We start from the raw sequence: 14,380 nt of genomic DNA, 5'->3' as shown, positions 1-14,380 counted from the left end.
TAGGCTGCGAAAGTATTTATGTGCCTTGACTTCTATAAAGTTGGAGATCCGTGGCATGTTACTAGTTGTAACCTCTAGGTCTGTTAGATCAAAAGAGAAGCCTATAGCCGGCAGCTTGTTTCGTTCAGCAACAATTACATAAACCCTTAGCCCTAGAGCTTCCCCTTGTGACAAATCCGTCAGTCTTGTGAGAGCTTGCTGACTAAACCTATATCCCTTGTCCAGCATGTCCCCTTCCAATATTTTTGACCTAACAAATTTGATTGGAACTCTAACATTAGCCTCCTTACTTCTTTCTCCCACTGCTTGCAACTTAATTTCAGGAGCGTTGGGTGAGCTTTCTTGACATCTCCCATTACGCAGCCAGTCTTTCATTGCTCTCAGTCCCATACTTCCACTTTTACCAATAGAGGAAGGGGAGCCCATGGTAGATTCTTGTCTAAGTGTTCCACTTTTTAACATGACCTCGGGTGTACATACTACCACCTCTTCAACAATAGTTTTCTTTGAATCTTGTGCTAGGTCCTCCTCTTCTTGCAACACTTCAAAACGATTTCTCAAATCTGCATGAGGTGTATTCGTGTTTACTTCTCGTTGCAAGCCATTTTTCCGTCCCGAAACACGAGTCCAGCCATTTGCACTATTGTTCGCCTTCTCAGCCCCAATGAGGTTGCTCAATCTTGACTCCCTTATCGGTTCTTGCTTATCTAACAGCCCAGTATCCTTCTCCCCCCTTACATTTCTATTAATCTTCCTTGGACATTCCTTGGCAATGTGGCCCTTTCTTTTACAATAGAAACATTGGCCAGGTAAACCCTCATATTCCACCTCCACATCTATCAATCTTCCCTCCACATCATGCACTCTAATTAGGGAGGGAAGTGTGGACAAACTTTGCACAAGCACCCTAATCTTAGGGGAGTCTCGGATTTTGTCTACCATGGATGCCTTGGAAGGACAAATTGTGCCAATCTTCTCCCCAATATTTTGCATCAACGGATATAAGTGTCGAGGCAGATTAGGGAATACCATAGATATCACCATGGGATTACCAATTTTCTTAGCCTCATCCATAACATTGAAATTAGCATGCCACTCCAACAACAAAGCTCTTCCGTATTTGAGTTCTACACATTTCATATTGATAATTTGCGATACATCACTCCCTTCGTTCACTTCGATGTGAAAGAAATTTCGACCCATATTATCCACACTCTTTATATGTGGGACCTTATCCATTAAAGCTACTTGTAGCATATCACGGACCATACCTCTGTTGGGCCTACCACCAAATAGCTTACAAATGAACGAACATTTTTTTAATCTTTTGATCTCGGCATTTAAGATTGTACTTTCTTCTTCGGACAGAAAAACATCCAATACATCGGAAGTCTCCACCATTTTCAAATCCTTATCATCATCTCCTCTCGTGCATGTATTATGTGCATTATGTGCCTGACCACATTCATTCAAAAGATTTTCCACTTGTAACGTGTACTCTTTGGCCTCACTCTCCACCATAGGCAACCCTTGAGACGATCCTCCTTGCAATCCCCGCTGCCCCTCTTCTACTCCCTCTTCATCCATTTGCCATGATGCAAGGTTGGCATGATCTCCTCCAACTTCTTGCTTCCGTGCATCTACTTTCCAAACCTCCGCTTCTCCCCACACTCGTGAATCCTCAATGCCATCATCTGCAAAGAGGGTTGTAGCCATACTGCTGGAAGGAGCCCTAATCATCTCTTTCATCCATCCCCTCTTATCTGTCTGATTCACCGAATCCTTACCTATCCTACCAGCACCTCCATTAATATGATTCCCTACGACTTTCCAAGCGTCACTTGTTTCCTTGTGTTCCAAATTCCCAACTTGCTGCTTCTCGCGGCCATTAACCATCCTTTGTAGTGCATACCTCGACTCCACCCACCGCACGGGCAACACCCTTGCCGTTGATATTTTAATCGATGACATTGAGTCTACTTTACCACCCTCAGATGGCTCCCTTGCCACCATGTTTTCTTGTATCCCGCAGCCCTTAGGCTCCCTTATCCTCTAGTGCTCTACACTCAGTCTTATTCCCTAATCAGAACGTAACTGACACTGTAGGGGTAGGTAAACTCACAAGCAATGTGGTTCATTCGAGGCACTCTGTGCAGCCGAACAGCCTCTGACGAGTGGCCGAGTTCTTGGACAGCGGCACACAGCTAACCAGCGCTCGCGTTCCTCACCGTGCTGCTCCTGCTCGCCATTTCCTCTTCTCGCCATGCTCTGCTCCTGCTCCTCGCCATCGCTACTTTTCATAATTTTTAGTTGCGAACGTATGTATTTAAGTGTATGCTTACGTGAATGTAAGTGCCCAAAATATATGTATGTGCAAAGGTTCGTGAATGCTCATATGATTTTATTTTGGGGGTATGTGCACCCTTGTGGCTAACAATTGGCAACGGTTCGGTTTGAACCGAACCGAACTACGAAACCACGGTTTAACGGCTTAACGGTTTCAACAATCTGATTCAGTTCAGTCAGGTTTAGGTTTTTTTAAACGGTTTGGTTCGGTTTCAACGGTCAAAAACCGCGGTTTAAACAGTTTAACGGTTTTTAATTTTTAAGTTAAAAAAATTTAAATTTAAATTTTAAAATAAATTCTAAAAAATTGTTTTTAAACAATCTTTTCATTTTTACACCTTATTCTCACATTTTAGGAACATCTTAAAAAATTTTAAAATTCTAAATAATGAAATATTATAAATTTAAAATTTTTAATAATTAAAATTTTAAATGTTGACCTATGTTGAAAACCGAAACCGTGTTTTTTACGGTTTAATGGTTTAACGGTTTGAAAAATGTTTTAACGGTTTGGTTTGGTTTGGTTCAGGTTTCAAAAAAATTAAATGGTTCGGTTCCAAATAGGTTTGGTTTGGACCCTCTCAAACCGAACCGTTGCCAATTGTTACTTGTGGCATTGAGTGTGTCTTAGTATAATATGTGCCCAGGTGTGTGGTATGTAGAACTTTAGAGAGTGCTTAGAATTCGAGTCCAATAAGTGTGTCTATATATATGCATAAGTGGAATGAGTGCTTAGAATTTGAGTGTGGACTTGTTTCCTTTATTGCTAAATTTTTGCTTCATGGTCACTTTGGTTTTACAGGTGCATACCTAACTTCCGAGGAAAAACTTTGCTTGTCATAGAATAAAATATAGATTTTGTCATGACCTTCTAGAAGGACTCTTCTCGTCGCGACCTTATCATCCAATCATGTAGCATATGATTCTTAACTTCAGGAAAGGATGAGTGTATCCTTTGGCTGAGATCGATCAAATTATATCGGGTTTCTATATCTCCCTCTATCTATATATGTATAAATATGTGTAATAATCACCGTTGTGTTGCTGGGTTCTTATGTTTAGTTAGGTTGTGATACTCATGCAAGTAAGAAAAACACATGTTGCATTATGGCAAACACATTGAAAAGAGTATGAATCGAACACATATATTTTTTGCCTTTATTTTAAAAGCCTACCCTTCATGCTTAGAAAGTATAAATGTTTTTGCACCCACTTTAGTCTCAATTTGAAGATAACAAGGTAAATCCATTGAAGGTTTTCTATGTAGGTTTCAAATCACGCCTCTTTTACCCAATAGGTTAGGTTTTGAATACTTACACGCTCACTATCTCAACGGAGAGGGAAATACATACATATACATACGTATAGATATGTATGTTTGTGTGTGTATGTATATATATTATGTCTAGTAAATACTTATAAAACAATAGAAAAGAAATGGCATTTGCATATTGTTGGCCACTCGATAGCAAAATGATTCCAAATCCTCAAATTAGAGCTCATATGCCTTGGCGAAGCTCATAACCAAAACTCAAAACACAATTAAGTGGAGAGTTTGAAATTGAATTGGATCGCAAAAGTAGCTTTCATCCACATGGCTCCGTAAACTCATCATATTATATATCTATTATGTAAGGGCCATGAAGCCCTCAACGAGTGTCGTGCCTCTCACATCTGGGCCGAAAAAACTCATTGATGCGGGGTTGAGAGAGTCCAATCAGATACCAATAGAAGTGTTGTCTATTGGCCACGAAGCCCTCAACGAGTGTCACGCCTCTCACAACTGGGCAGAAAAAACACATCGACGCGAGGTTGAGAGAGTCCAATGAAATACCAATAGAAGAAATGTCTATTGGCCACGAAGCCCTCAACGAGTGTCATGCCTCTCACATCTGGGCCGAAAAAACTCATCGATGAGAGGTCCAAAGAGTCCAATAAGATACCAATAGAAGCAATGTCTATTGGTCACGAAGCCCTCAACGAGTGTCATGCCTCTCACATCGGGGCCGATAAAAGTCATCGATTCGAGGTGGAGAGAGTCCAATCATATACCAATAGAAGCAATGTATGTTATTGCTGACATGTTTAAACGGCGTATGTTCTCATCATTAGTGGATTAGAAGTGTTTGCAACCCAATGTTTTCGAGGTTTACGGGCGTTGTTGTCTACAAGGATTAATAACAATGGTGCACGACACTATGATTAGTAGAGTTGACAGAGTAGGAGTGTTTTGCAAACCCCTTTCCATTTGTTCACCGTGTGAGAGGCACACGAGCTAGAAGGTTCACAAGAACAAGCAAATGGAGTAAGAAGAGGAGACCCCAAGCACCAGCAACAGGAGTACCGACACCGACACTGGCATTAGAGAGGGTCTCATGTTTTTTGTGTTTTCGTTGGGCGGACAAAAGACCTGGCCTTACCGACACCGACACCGACACCGACATCGGAGAGGGTCTCGTGTTTTCTGTGTTTTCTTTGGGCCGACAGAAGACCGGACAAAGGCCGAAGGAATTGGGCTTCAGGTGTGAAACCAATTCCTTCTCTTCTTGCCTTCCCCTGTTTTTCTGTTTTTCTTCTTGAACTCAAATCCCCTGCTCCTCCATCTCCATCCATCTCCATCTCTCTTTTCTCTTCTTCTTCTTCTTCTTCTTCTTCTTCTTCGACACAGAGAGATACAGGAAAAGACAGGGAGCACGGAAATCAGACGACATGAGGTATGCTATTCTCTTCTGATATTTGCTCTCAATCCTCTTGTGTCTTCTTCCCAGCCTTCAGTTGTATGTGTGATACCCTTCTTCTCTATCATATCTTCCACCATGTTTTTTTACTTCTGCGTGAACCAGTATTCTTCTATCCTTCTGCACAGCTCTTCCGTGTCCGAAAAATCTTTTTGTCTCTCTGTCTCTCTGCCCCCCCCTTGCATAGTCCTCAATATTATTTTCTTTCTCTCATCGACTATAGACATTAAAAGAAGTTTCTTTATGTCTTTTTTTTTTCTTTCTATAGCTCTATTTATCCAATTAGCTCTACGCTCAATGTCTTTCATTTATTTTTCTTATTATCAGTTGTTAACTCTCATCTAACTTGGTTTTCAGCATATATTTTCTTAGTTCATTCATTAGAAACATCAAAAAATCTATTTGGTATAGAGTGGAGTGGATTTATGAAAATCCCTGACCATCTTTCTCTGCATTTTTTTTCTCAATCCATGGGAAATGATGATTGAAGCTCATGTTTATTAAGATTCACTCGGTATAAGACAATAAATTTGAGGAAATTTCCATGAATACAGCCGCCAACCAGAAGTGAAATGGGCTCAAAGATCTGACAAGGTATATCTGACTGTTGAGCTACCTGATGCGAAGAACCCTAAGGTTAAGATCGAGCCAGAAGGCATGTTCTCCTTCTCAGCTGACGGCTATCAACTCGACTTGGATCTATTTGAAAAGATTAATGTTGAGGTATTGTAGCAGTTATTTCCTCTTTCAAATGAGTGGATATTGTCCATTTTTCTGGCATTTGAAAGCACCACTTTCACATAATGTGTGGAAAGGTTCCATTATCCTTTAGCATCATCTATTTTTAACTGGTTTTTGCTTCGGAATCTCTCAGGAGAGCAAGATTAGTACAAGCTCAAGAAATGCATTTGTCATTCTTGTAAAGAGCGAGAATGGATGGTGGAAGAGGCTTTTAAAAGGGGAAGGAAAGACTCCCCGGTATGTGAAAGTTGATTGGGACAAATGGGTCGACGAGGATGAAGAGCATGAGGCAAAAAACAATAGTAAGTTTCTCAATGTTCACCTCGAATTCCTTATAAAACTATGGATGATTTTGTTCAGCTTGCCAATGATCCTGGCAATGCATTGTCATACTGATTATGTTTTCTTTGGTTCCAGTGGACAACTTTGATCTTGGATCCATGGGGGGCCTTGGATCTATGGGGGATCTTTCGGTAAGTCAATATTGCTTGTTTTTCTGTATTTTATGTTCCTCTTACCATTGTTCATTTCCAGAGGTGAGAATCCTCCGCATGTTTTGAGTTGATACCGTAAAGAAACAGTTTGAAACACAGATGTCTACTTAAAAAGAAGAGTCGGTCAAATCTGTTTTTATGGACGGATGGGATACTGTATTCGTTAACGTTAACACATGCATTCTTGTCTTTTGATGCATGCATATGTGCTATATTTTTATTAAATATCTTGTTGGTATGTAATATTTTATGCGTGGATTGGTTTTTCAGGGTTTTAATCCTGGTGATGACATGGGTGATGATGAACCAGACAGTGATGATGAAGGTTAGTTATAATGATAGCTTTTCAGGGATCAGGTTCTTATGCAATCTCTTGTGGTGATAGTTAGTAATGCAAATTATGTCTTAACAGATATTGCTGAACCTATTTTGGAAAGTCAGGCTGGGGATGAAAAAGCTAAGTGAAAGTCATTCCAAGAATCGGAAAGCTTGTTTGCAAGTGAGAAGCCTATATTAGTTGGCATTTCCGTTGCAATTGAAGCTGCTTACAACAAGGTTCTTAGATTTTGGTGTCCTCGCGAGAAATTGAGTTGTTTGTAATGGTGTTGTCCTGAAGGAAAGCCTCCAGTGGACATACAATCCTCCTATTTGTAGCTATCATTGAGCATATGATAAGAGGATGGAACTGACTAAAATTTCCTGTTACGGAACCTCATTTTGACATACATTTCTGTTATGGACTATGGCATGCCATTTTGGGGTCTTAATTCGTGAAACAAAGTGTGGGTGACAGCAATGTACGGAAATGGAATGTGTGGATGTTTGATTTTCCCTATTAGCACCAATCCTGTGATGATTTATCTTCATTTCTCTAACAAGCATGAAGATTGATGACTAATTTAGGGTGTTAGCAAACAACTTGGCTTTAGGTGTACTATATAAAAAAGATTGCATTTGGTATCCAATCAATCTTAGAGATAATCAGAAATGGTCACCAATAGGATAACCTAAATGGTGGCAAACATTTATGTGATCCAATATTTGGCCACGTAATCTTAGATCAACCAAATCTATTTGTATGCATCACATAAGCACAATCATACACATTAATGTGTAGCCCTAATGCCAAGGCAAATATGTTCTACACTTACATGTGGAACAAGAACAAATCCTCACCAATCTTTGAGCTATTAATTGTTTCCTCGAAGGGAGAGCAAGTCCAATCATGTACCTTATTTTGCCAAGCAGGCATCATGAGAAGAATGATTAGCATCAACAATGAACAATAATAGGCTTGACAAGCATCTGTCATATTGATTGCACCAAAGATACCTCCCTAGTATAACATGTGAAAATGCGCCTAACCCCCAAAATGAGGTGGCATCCTTGCACCAAAACCCATATTATGTATGGGCTTCATGACTCCCTTTGCAAAAATGAACTTGTTGAATAGAGTGTGTAGCCCTAATGCCAAGGCAAATATGTTCAACACTTACATGTCTTAGCTATATTATTGGATACAATTTAAGGAACAAGAACAAATCCTCGCCAATCTTTGAGCTATTAATTGTTTCCTCGAAGGGAGAGCAAGTCCAATCATGTACCTTACTTTGCCAAGCTATCATCATAAGAAGAATGACGAGTATCAACAATGAACAATATTAGGCTTAACAAGCATTTGTCATATTGATTGCACCAAAGATACCTCCCTAGTATATAACATGTGAAAATGCGCCTAACCCCCAAAATGAGAGAACCCATATTATGTATGGGCTCCATAACTCCCCGTGCAAACATGAACTTGTTGAATATAGTGTCCACTAATCATGATGTCTCTTATGTATGATACACAACAAGGCTTCAACTTGTACAAGGTCATCTAAGCTGAATTTGTTGCCCCACTCCCATTGTTCTATAAGTATTCCTCCACTATATTGAACTCATTAAATGTTTCAAAACCATGCCATATCAATGAATTATAAGTAAGAAGTTTGTAAAAATAAAGCAAATGGTGACAATAGAACATGAAGAAGGATGATGGTACTCACTTGTGATGAAGTGGTTCCATGACAATGGACTTGATATTGATAACTTGCCACCTTTTTGATACTGTAGATGAATGGAGCAAGGTATTATAGCGAAACATATACCAACTCTATACGCAAAAGACTTAAATCACATAAAGGGAGCCTCTTTCCCCCAACATGGCCTGTTCATAAACTTCTCTTTGGATGGATTCATATAGAGACCAAGGTAAATGAACTTGTACATGACAAAAAGTAGTTGTTAAGTAGTAGGACATTTTAGGGTATCATGACACTAGGTAGAGATTGAACTTGGGTGAGCCATTGGCAGTGTAGATATGAGAGATTTCTATTGATGACAAGGCAAATGTTGTCAATTTCTTGGACCACCAAGGTAATGCATTAAAAATTTGTCATCATTGGCACTACTTTGAAACATTTCTTTGTTGAAAATTTCACAAATTTGTCTTTGCATGCTCGAACCCAATGCTTCTAGGATTTATGGGACAATCGGATGTGCCATTTACTGAGTGAGTTAATCAGAAACATTTGGTGATTTTGCCTCGCCATTTAAGCCTTCATGTTTTGCTTAACATAGGAGGAAGTTCATACAATGTAAATTGTCTTGTACAAGTGCTTGGGTGATGTTTCTATGGTCAAACATTTTCTTCCGCGGAGCTATGGAACATTTGTTGTAACTAATGTGTGCCAATATTAATGTTGGCATAGCTAGACCACTAATGTTTTATACTAATGCTAGATCACTAAGGCTTTATAATAATTATACACCACTAAGGTTTTGTAATACTGCTAGACCACTATGGTTTTGTAATAATGCTAGACCATTAAAGTTTTGTAAGAGGACATCCATACACAAAGCCATTCATTGGCCACAAAAGATAAGGGGCACAACATTGTTTGACTAAGGTTCTATGAGTCGCTATATTTGGTAACAAATGATAAGGTAGACAACTTGTTGTTCGACATGTTAAGTCTTAATGCACCTAAAATATCAAGTGCACAAGTAGGAATTGCAATGAGCACTAGTGATAGCGATCAAGATAGAAGTAGAGGCATCAACAAAGGTAACATTAGTGTTTTCCTTGACATACTTAGAATATATGTACATGCTATTTAGCCACATTGAAGGACTGACCACCACATTCATCTTAGAGTAGCCATAGTAGTCCTCTTGGACCTACACAGGTTTGGACACTTTGCGCAATTCTTCTAGCCACATGCATTTTAAGATCCAAAGGTAGGTAAAATGAGAGCACCTCTGGCTAGCTAAATTGCATGTTAACTTGAAGGCATGCTATAAAATTGCAAATCTAAACCATAGCTCATATATTTAAGTTTTCTCTTAATTGTGTTTTACTGTGTTTGCATGCGGCGAGCAGGACAATATGTCGGGATAATTCGAAAGAAGTAGAATTTATTTTCTATCACAAAAGCTATTTTCAAAATTAGCACGGATTGGTGCACAAAGTTAAAGTTTTAAAGACCTTGAGGATGTCAAATGTTACATATATAATCATGCAATTGATGTGTCTAATTCATTTTCCATATATGAGTGAAGAATAGGTGAAACCATTGATTACACTTTTCTGTCGGAGGACCAAATCTTAGAACTCATTATAATAAAAAGAATGTAATTTGACTTTATGACCAATGGTTTATGAAAATTTAAATAGAAGAATCATTTTATTATTATGATATGATAGTTCGTGATCGGTGCGGTATAACCGTTGCGTTTACGAATAAGGAGAGATACACAGAACAAGAAAGAAAATGAAAAAGATAGATCAAGAGGATTGGAATGAGAAAGAGAGATCAAATAGTTAAGTAGAACGCGAGAAATGGATAGGAAGTATTTGAAAATAAATGGATTACTTACATTATTAATAGATATGTCAGTACAATATAGGGTAATGAAATCCTAACCCTAAATATTCAAAACCTTAAATACAACTTACAATAATATGAGTCTATACATCATTCTCAAAAGACTTTGGAAATAATTCATATGTTGCCACATATATAGCCACATTGGATGCATGGAATGTATCATACACATCCAATTTTGTTTCCATCGGTTTTTTAATAGACTTTACATTACAAATGTTCAATATTGATGTATCATACATATTCAACCTCGAATGCTTTTACCACACATTGGAGATTCAAACTTTACTCTAATAGAACCATACCATCTTCAAGTCAAAATTTGTTCTTTTCATTAGAATTTCTATTTGTGAAGTAAATACTTCACGACAACAGGACCCTCATCATTTGATGTCTTCAAATATGTACAATTTTAATTTGATGCATTGAACCTTGATGGTATGAGTAGGGAAAATAGGATATGGAAAAAATAAAATCTTGATTTGTAGTTACATGTATCAACCACACATACATATGCTTATAAGCATAAATTGATACAGAAACTACCATAAATTATTGTTCTTTGCTTTTATGTTACTATTCCTTTCATGCTTTGGCCCGAAATTGCTTTATACAGTTACTTTCAGAATGAGCACGCCAAAATGCACCACTCGGTTTTAAAGGGCCTCTTTGTTGGCCAAGTCAAAACGATCTCTTAGAGATGAGAATCAGTCCTTTGATATGAGAAGCATCTACTTTGGCTTGTTGATATTAAAATATCAGTCCTTCAGGTCCCTTTCTTATTAACCAAATCCAAAACGATCTCTCTTCTTTGAGACAATCTGAAACTGGAACTCATCACCCATTTTTATCATATATTCAGCACTCATTTTGAGTGCTTGACAATCAAATGATGCCCCCTCCTTGGATAACTGAAATGATCTTTGTCTTGGGGATATGAATTGTTGTGATCAATCAAAGGCACCCATTTTGAGTTCTGAATATTCAAATCATGCCCCTTATCTTGGACAAAGCTAAAATGGTATTCGTCTTGGGATGCCCCAAAAGCGACATCTAAAACAATACTCACCACCCATTTGACCCTAAACACAAAACCCCTAAAGGAATTGTTCCAACAAACTAGAACTTGCCAATCTTGAGTTCTTGAATTTTCATATTGAAACAATGTTTCTGTAGTCCCGCTCAATGGCCAATGCCAAAAAATGGCCTCTTTCTTGGACATGGAATCAAATAGCATCCCTTAATACAGATGGAACATTGTATGAGACCAGACAGCTCCATTTTGAGTTTTTGATCAAATTATTGTTCTTGAAGTTGCTCTCTTTGGCCAAAGCTCTTTCTGATGCAAAAAGTCAAGAAACAAAATCCAGCACCGTTTTTCATTCTAAACTTACTCATTTAACCTTACCAGATTCATGTGGTTGATGGCATGTCAGAAGCTTGCATATATATATTACTCATGCTGACATATAATGCAGCATTTTCCCCATTTAGCTCCAACAAATGCTCAAAAGCCCATCTCCCCAGCTCCACATTTACCCACTTTTGGCAACAAGCCATGAGAATCGACAATGGCCGGAGTCTATCGGGGGCGGTTAAATTCTCAATCAACAGTATGGCCTTATCTAATTGCCCTGCACTGCCCCAAAGATCAACCATACAAGCATAATGTTCTAATGATGGACTAAGAAAGTGGGTAATGGTCATCGCATTATAATACATTTCTCCCTCCTGTACTAGGCCAGCGTGAGAGCACGCGGTCAGTAAAACTAGGAAGGTAATCAAATCTGGGGATACAGATTCTTTCGCCATTTCACTGAGCAAGATAAGAACCTCTCTAGCCTGACCAAGTTGAGCATATCCGCCTATGAGAGCATTCCACAAGGCAACATCCCGCAGTGAAAGCTCATTGAAGACAACTTGGGCTTTTGTAAGACAACCACACTTTGCATACATATCCACCAAGGCTGTGCCAAGAATTATATCTTCTCCCAGTAAACCCCGCCCAATTACTTGCTTGTGAATTTCCTCTCCCTTTTTTATCACTCCTAGGCCTCCACATGCTTTCAAGAAACATGCCAGAGTGACTATATCGGGAGAGAGACCCCTCCCTTCATCTTGCATTCTTAAGGACACGTTAAAAGCCTCAATATTGAAACCATGATAGGCATAACCAGTGAGCAAGGCCGTCCATGTAGATGCACTCGGCATTGGAAGGCTGTCAAACACTACTTGAGCTTTCTTAAGTGCCCCGCATTTGGCATACATATCTACCAATGCAGTGCCGAGAAGCTCAGCATTTCCTCCCAACAAAAACCCTCGCTTTGCAACCTCAGCATGTATCTGTTCTCCTCTCTCAACTAATCCTCTTCTCCCACACACCTTCAAAACACAAGAAAAGGTGATTGCATTAGGAGAGAATCCCTCATACTGCATCCTTGCAAAGCATTCCATTGCTGCTACATCATGCCCATGTTGAGCATAACCGACGATCAATGCATTCCAAGAAATAACATTTCGCACCTGAAGATTGTTGAAGACTTCTTGTGCTTTTTGAAGCACTCCACACTTGGCGTACATGTCTATCAATGCAGTGTTAAGCACAACATCGTGTTCTAATAACCCTAGTTTCTTGACCATCGCATGTATTTCTTCTCCCTTCTGAATCAAACCTATGCTGCCACAAGCTTTCAAAATGGATGTAAAAGTGATTGAATCAGGAGCGATACCCTCATCTCGCATTTGTCCAAGGCATTCCAAAGCTTCATCAGAATAGCCACAGTGTACATATCCACTAATCAATGCATTCCATGTAACAACATCACGGACATCAAGCTCATTAAATACTTCAAGGGCTTTCCAAACCTCCCCACACTTCACATACATATCCACCAACGCATTTCCCAGCTGCACGTTATGGTTTTGAGGTAGGACTTGAGCATGTATCTTTCCTCCCTTCTCGGCTGATGCAATTATTCCACAAGCTTTCAAAGCACATGCAAAAGTGATTGAATCGGGGCAGAGGCCCTCGTCCAACATGTGTGAGAAACAGCATAAAGCTTCAACCCAACATCCATGCTGTACGTATCCTGATATAAGAACATTCCAAGATATAACATCTCTTATAACAATCTCATCAAACACTTGTTGAGCTTTAACAAGGTCACCTGATTTCACATACATATCTACCAAAGCAGTGTTTAATACCACATTCCTTCTTCTCAAATATAGACTTTCATTGTTGATCAACATAACGTGTATTTGCTTTCCCTTTTGCAATATAAGTGCCCAACTTTCATTTTGCTTTGACGTCCTGTGTATTTTCTCTCCTTTCTGCAACGATGGCCTTATGTTGCTACCATTTGCGAGCGCTTTCAAAATGCATGAGAAAGTGACACCATTTGGGAATATACCTTCATCGTGCATCTTTGCAAAGCTCTGTAAAGCTTCTTCCACAAGGCTAAGGCGAGAGTATGCGGAGATGAGGGAATTCCAAAGCACCACATCTCGCGCATAGCAATGATCAAAGATTTCTCGAGCTTGAGAGGGGTTACCATTCCTACCACACGTAGTGATTTGGGAAGAAGCCACATGAATGTCAGTCTGTTCGAAGAAGCCAGACATACGGGAAAATCGGTGTGATATGATCTGGTTGTGGTTCTCTCCATCTTTTGTGACAGGCTCGCGAGGCCAAAAGGCAGGCTGGACTGTGGTAGCTTCCATCCATGGATTGACCACAATCGGATCATTTACTGGAAACAGGGGAGAAGAAGAAGAAGAAGAAGATGAAAGAAGAAGAAGAAGAAGAAGAAGAAGAGCTGAACAATTTGGTAATTACCAAAATACCCTTCTACCTTTCACTCAAGGACAACGACTCTCACTTCCTTCCTACATTGTAAAGCCTTGCTAAGATTTTACACGTAAAATAGCTCACAACCAAAAGGTGTAGATAACCTTAAGCCTTATCATTATGTGGCGTGTGTGAAACACAGAAAAACACACAAAACGTCGAGTAGCTCTAAAAGCTTGAGATCGTGATCAACCAACGGATCATCAGATTACGATCGCCACAAGGGATAGTTCAAATGATAAGAGCTAGTCATTGCCAATGCAAGGACCCAGTGTTGCAAGA

General features: G+C 39.3%; 2 protein-coding genes across 2 annotated transcripts; one reads left to right on the top strand and one right to left on the bottom strand.

Moving 5' to 3' along the window:
• Positions 1–4,938: 4,938 nt before the first annotated feature.
• On the top strand, positions 4,939–7,150 carry LOC147864564 (co-chaperone protein p23-1-like). Its single transcript, XM_087319118.1, has 6 exons — positions 4,939–5,060; positions 5,639–5,807; positions 5,959–6,127; positions 6,243–6,298; positions 6,590–6,644; positions 6,732–7,150. The coding sequence occupies exons 1-6, from the start codon at positions 5,056–5,058 to the stop codon at positions 6,782–6,784; spliced, it is 507 nt and encodes a 168-aa protein (XP_087175244.1). The 5' UTR covers positions 4,939–5,055; the 3' UTR covers positions 6,785–7,150.
• Positions 7,151–11,474: 4,324 nt separating this feature from the next.
• On the bottom strand, positions 11,475–13,872 carry LOC147864563 (putative pentatricopeptide repeat-containing protein At3g01580). Its single transcript, XM_087319765.1, has 2 exons — positions 11,706–13,872; positions 11,475–11,587 (listed from the first exon to the last, which is right to left on the bottom strand). The coding sequence occupies exons 1-2, from the start codon at positions 13,870–13,872 to the stop codon at positions 11,475–11,477; spliced, it is 2,280 nt and encodes a 759-aa protein (XP_087175891.1).
• Positions 13,873–14,380: the final 508 nt, after the last annotated feature.

The sequence above is a fragment of the Azolla caroliniana genome, unplaced genomic scaffold (assembly GCF_043228905.1).
Source record: "Azolla caroliniana isolate FFs.n. ecotype wild unplaced genomic scaffold, voAzoCaro1.0.p SCAF_5, whole genome shotgun sequence".
Classification (NCBI taxonomy): Eukaryota; Viridiplantae; Streptophyta; class Polypodiopsida; order Salviniales; family Salviniaceae; genus Azolla; species Azolla caroliniana.
This window is presented reverse-complemented; position numbering and strand designations above follow the sequence as displayed.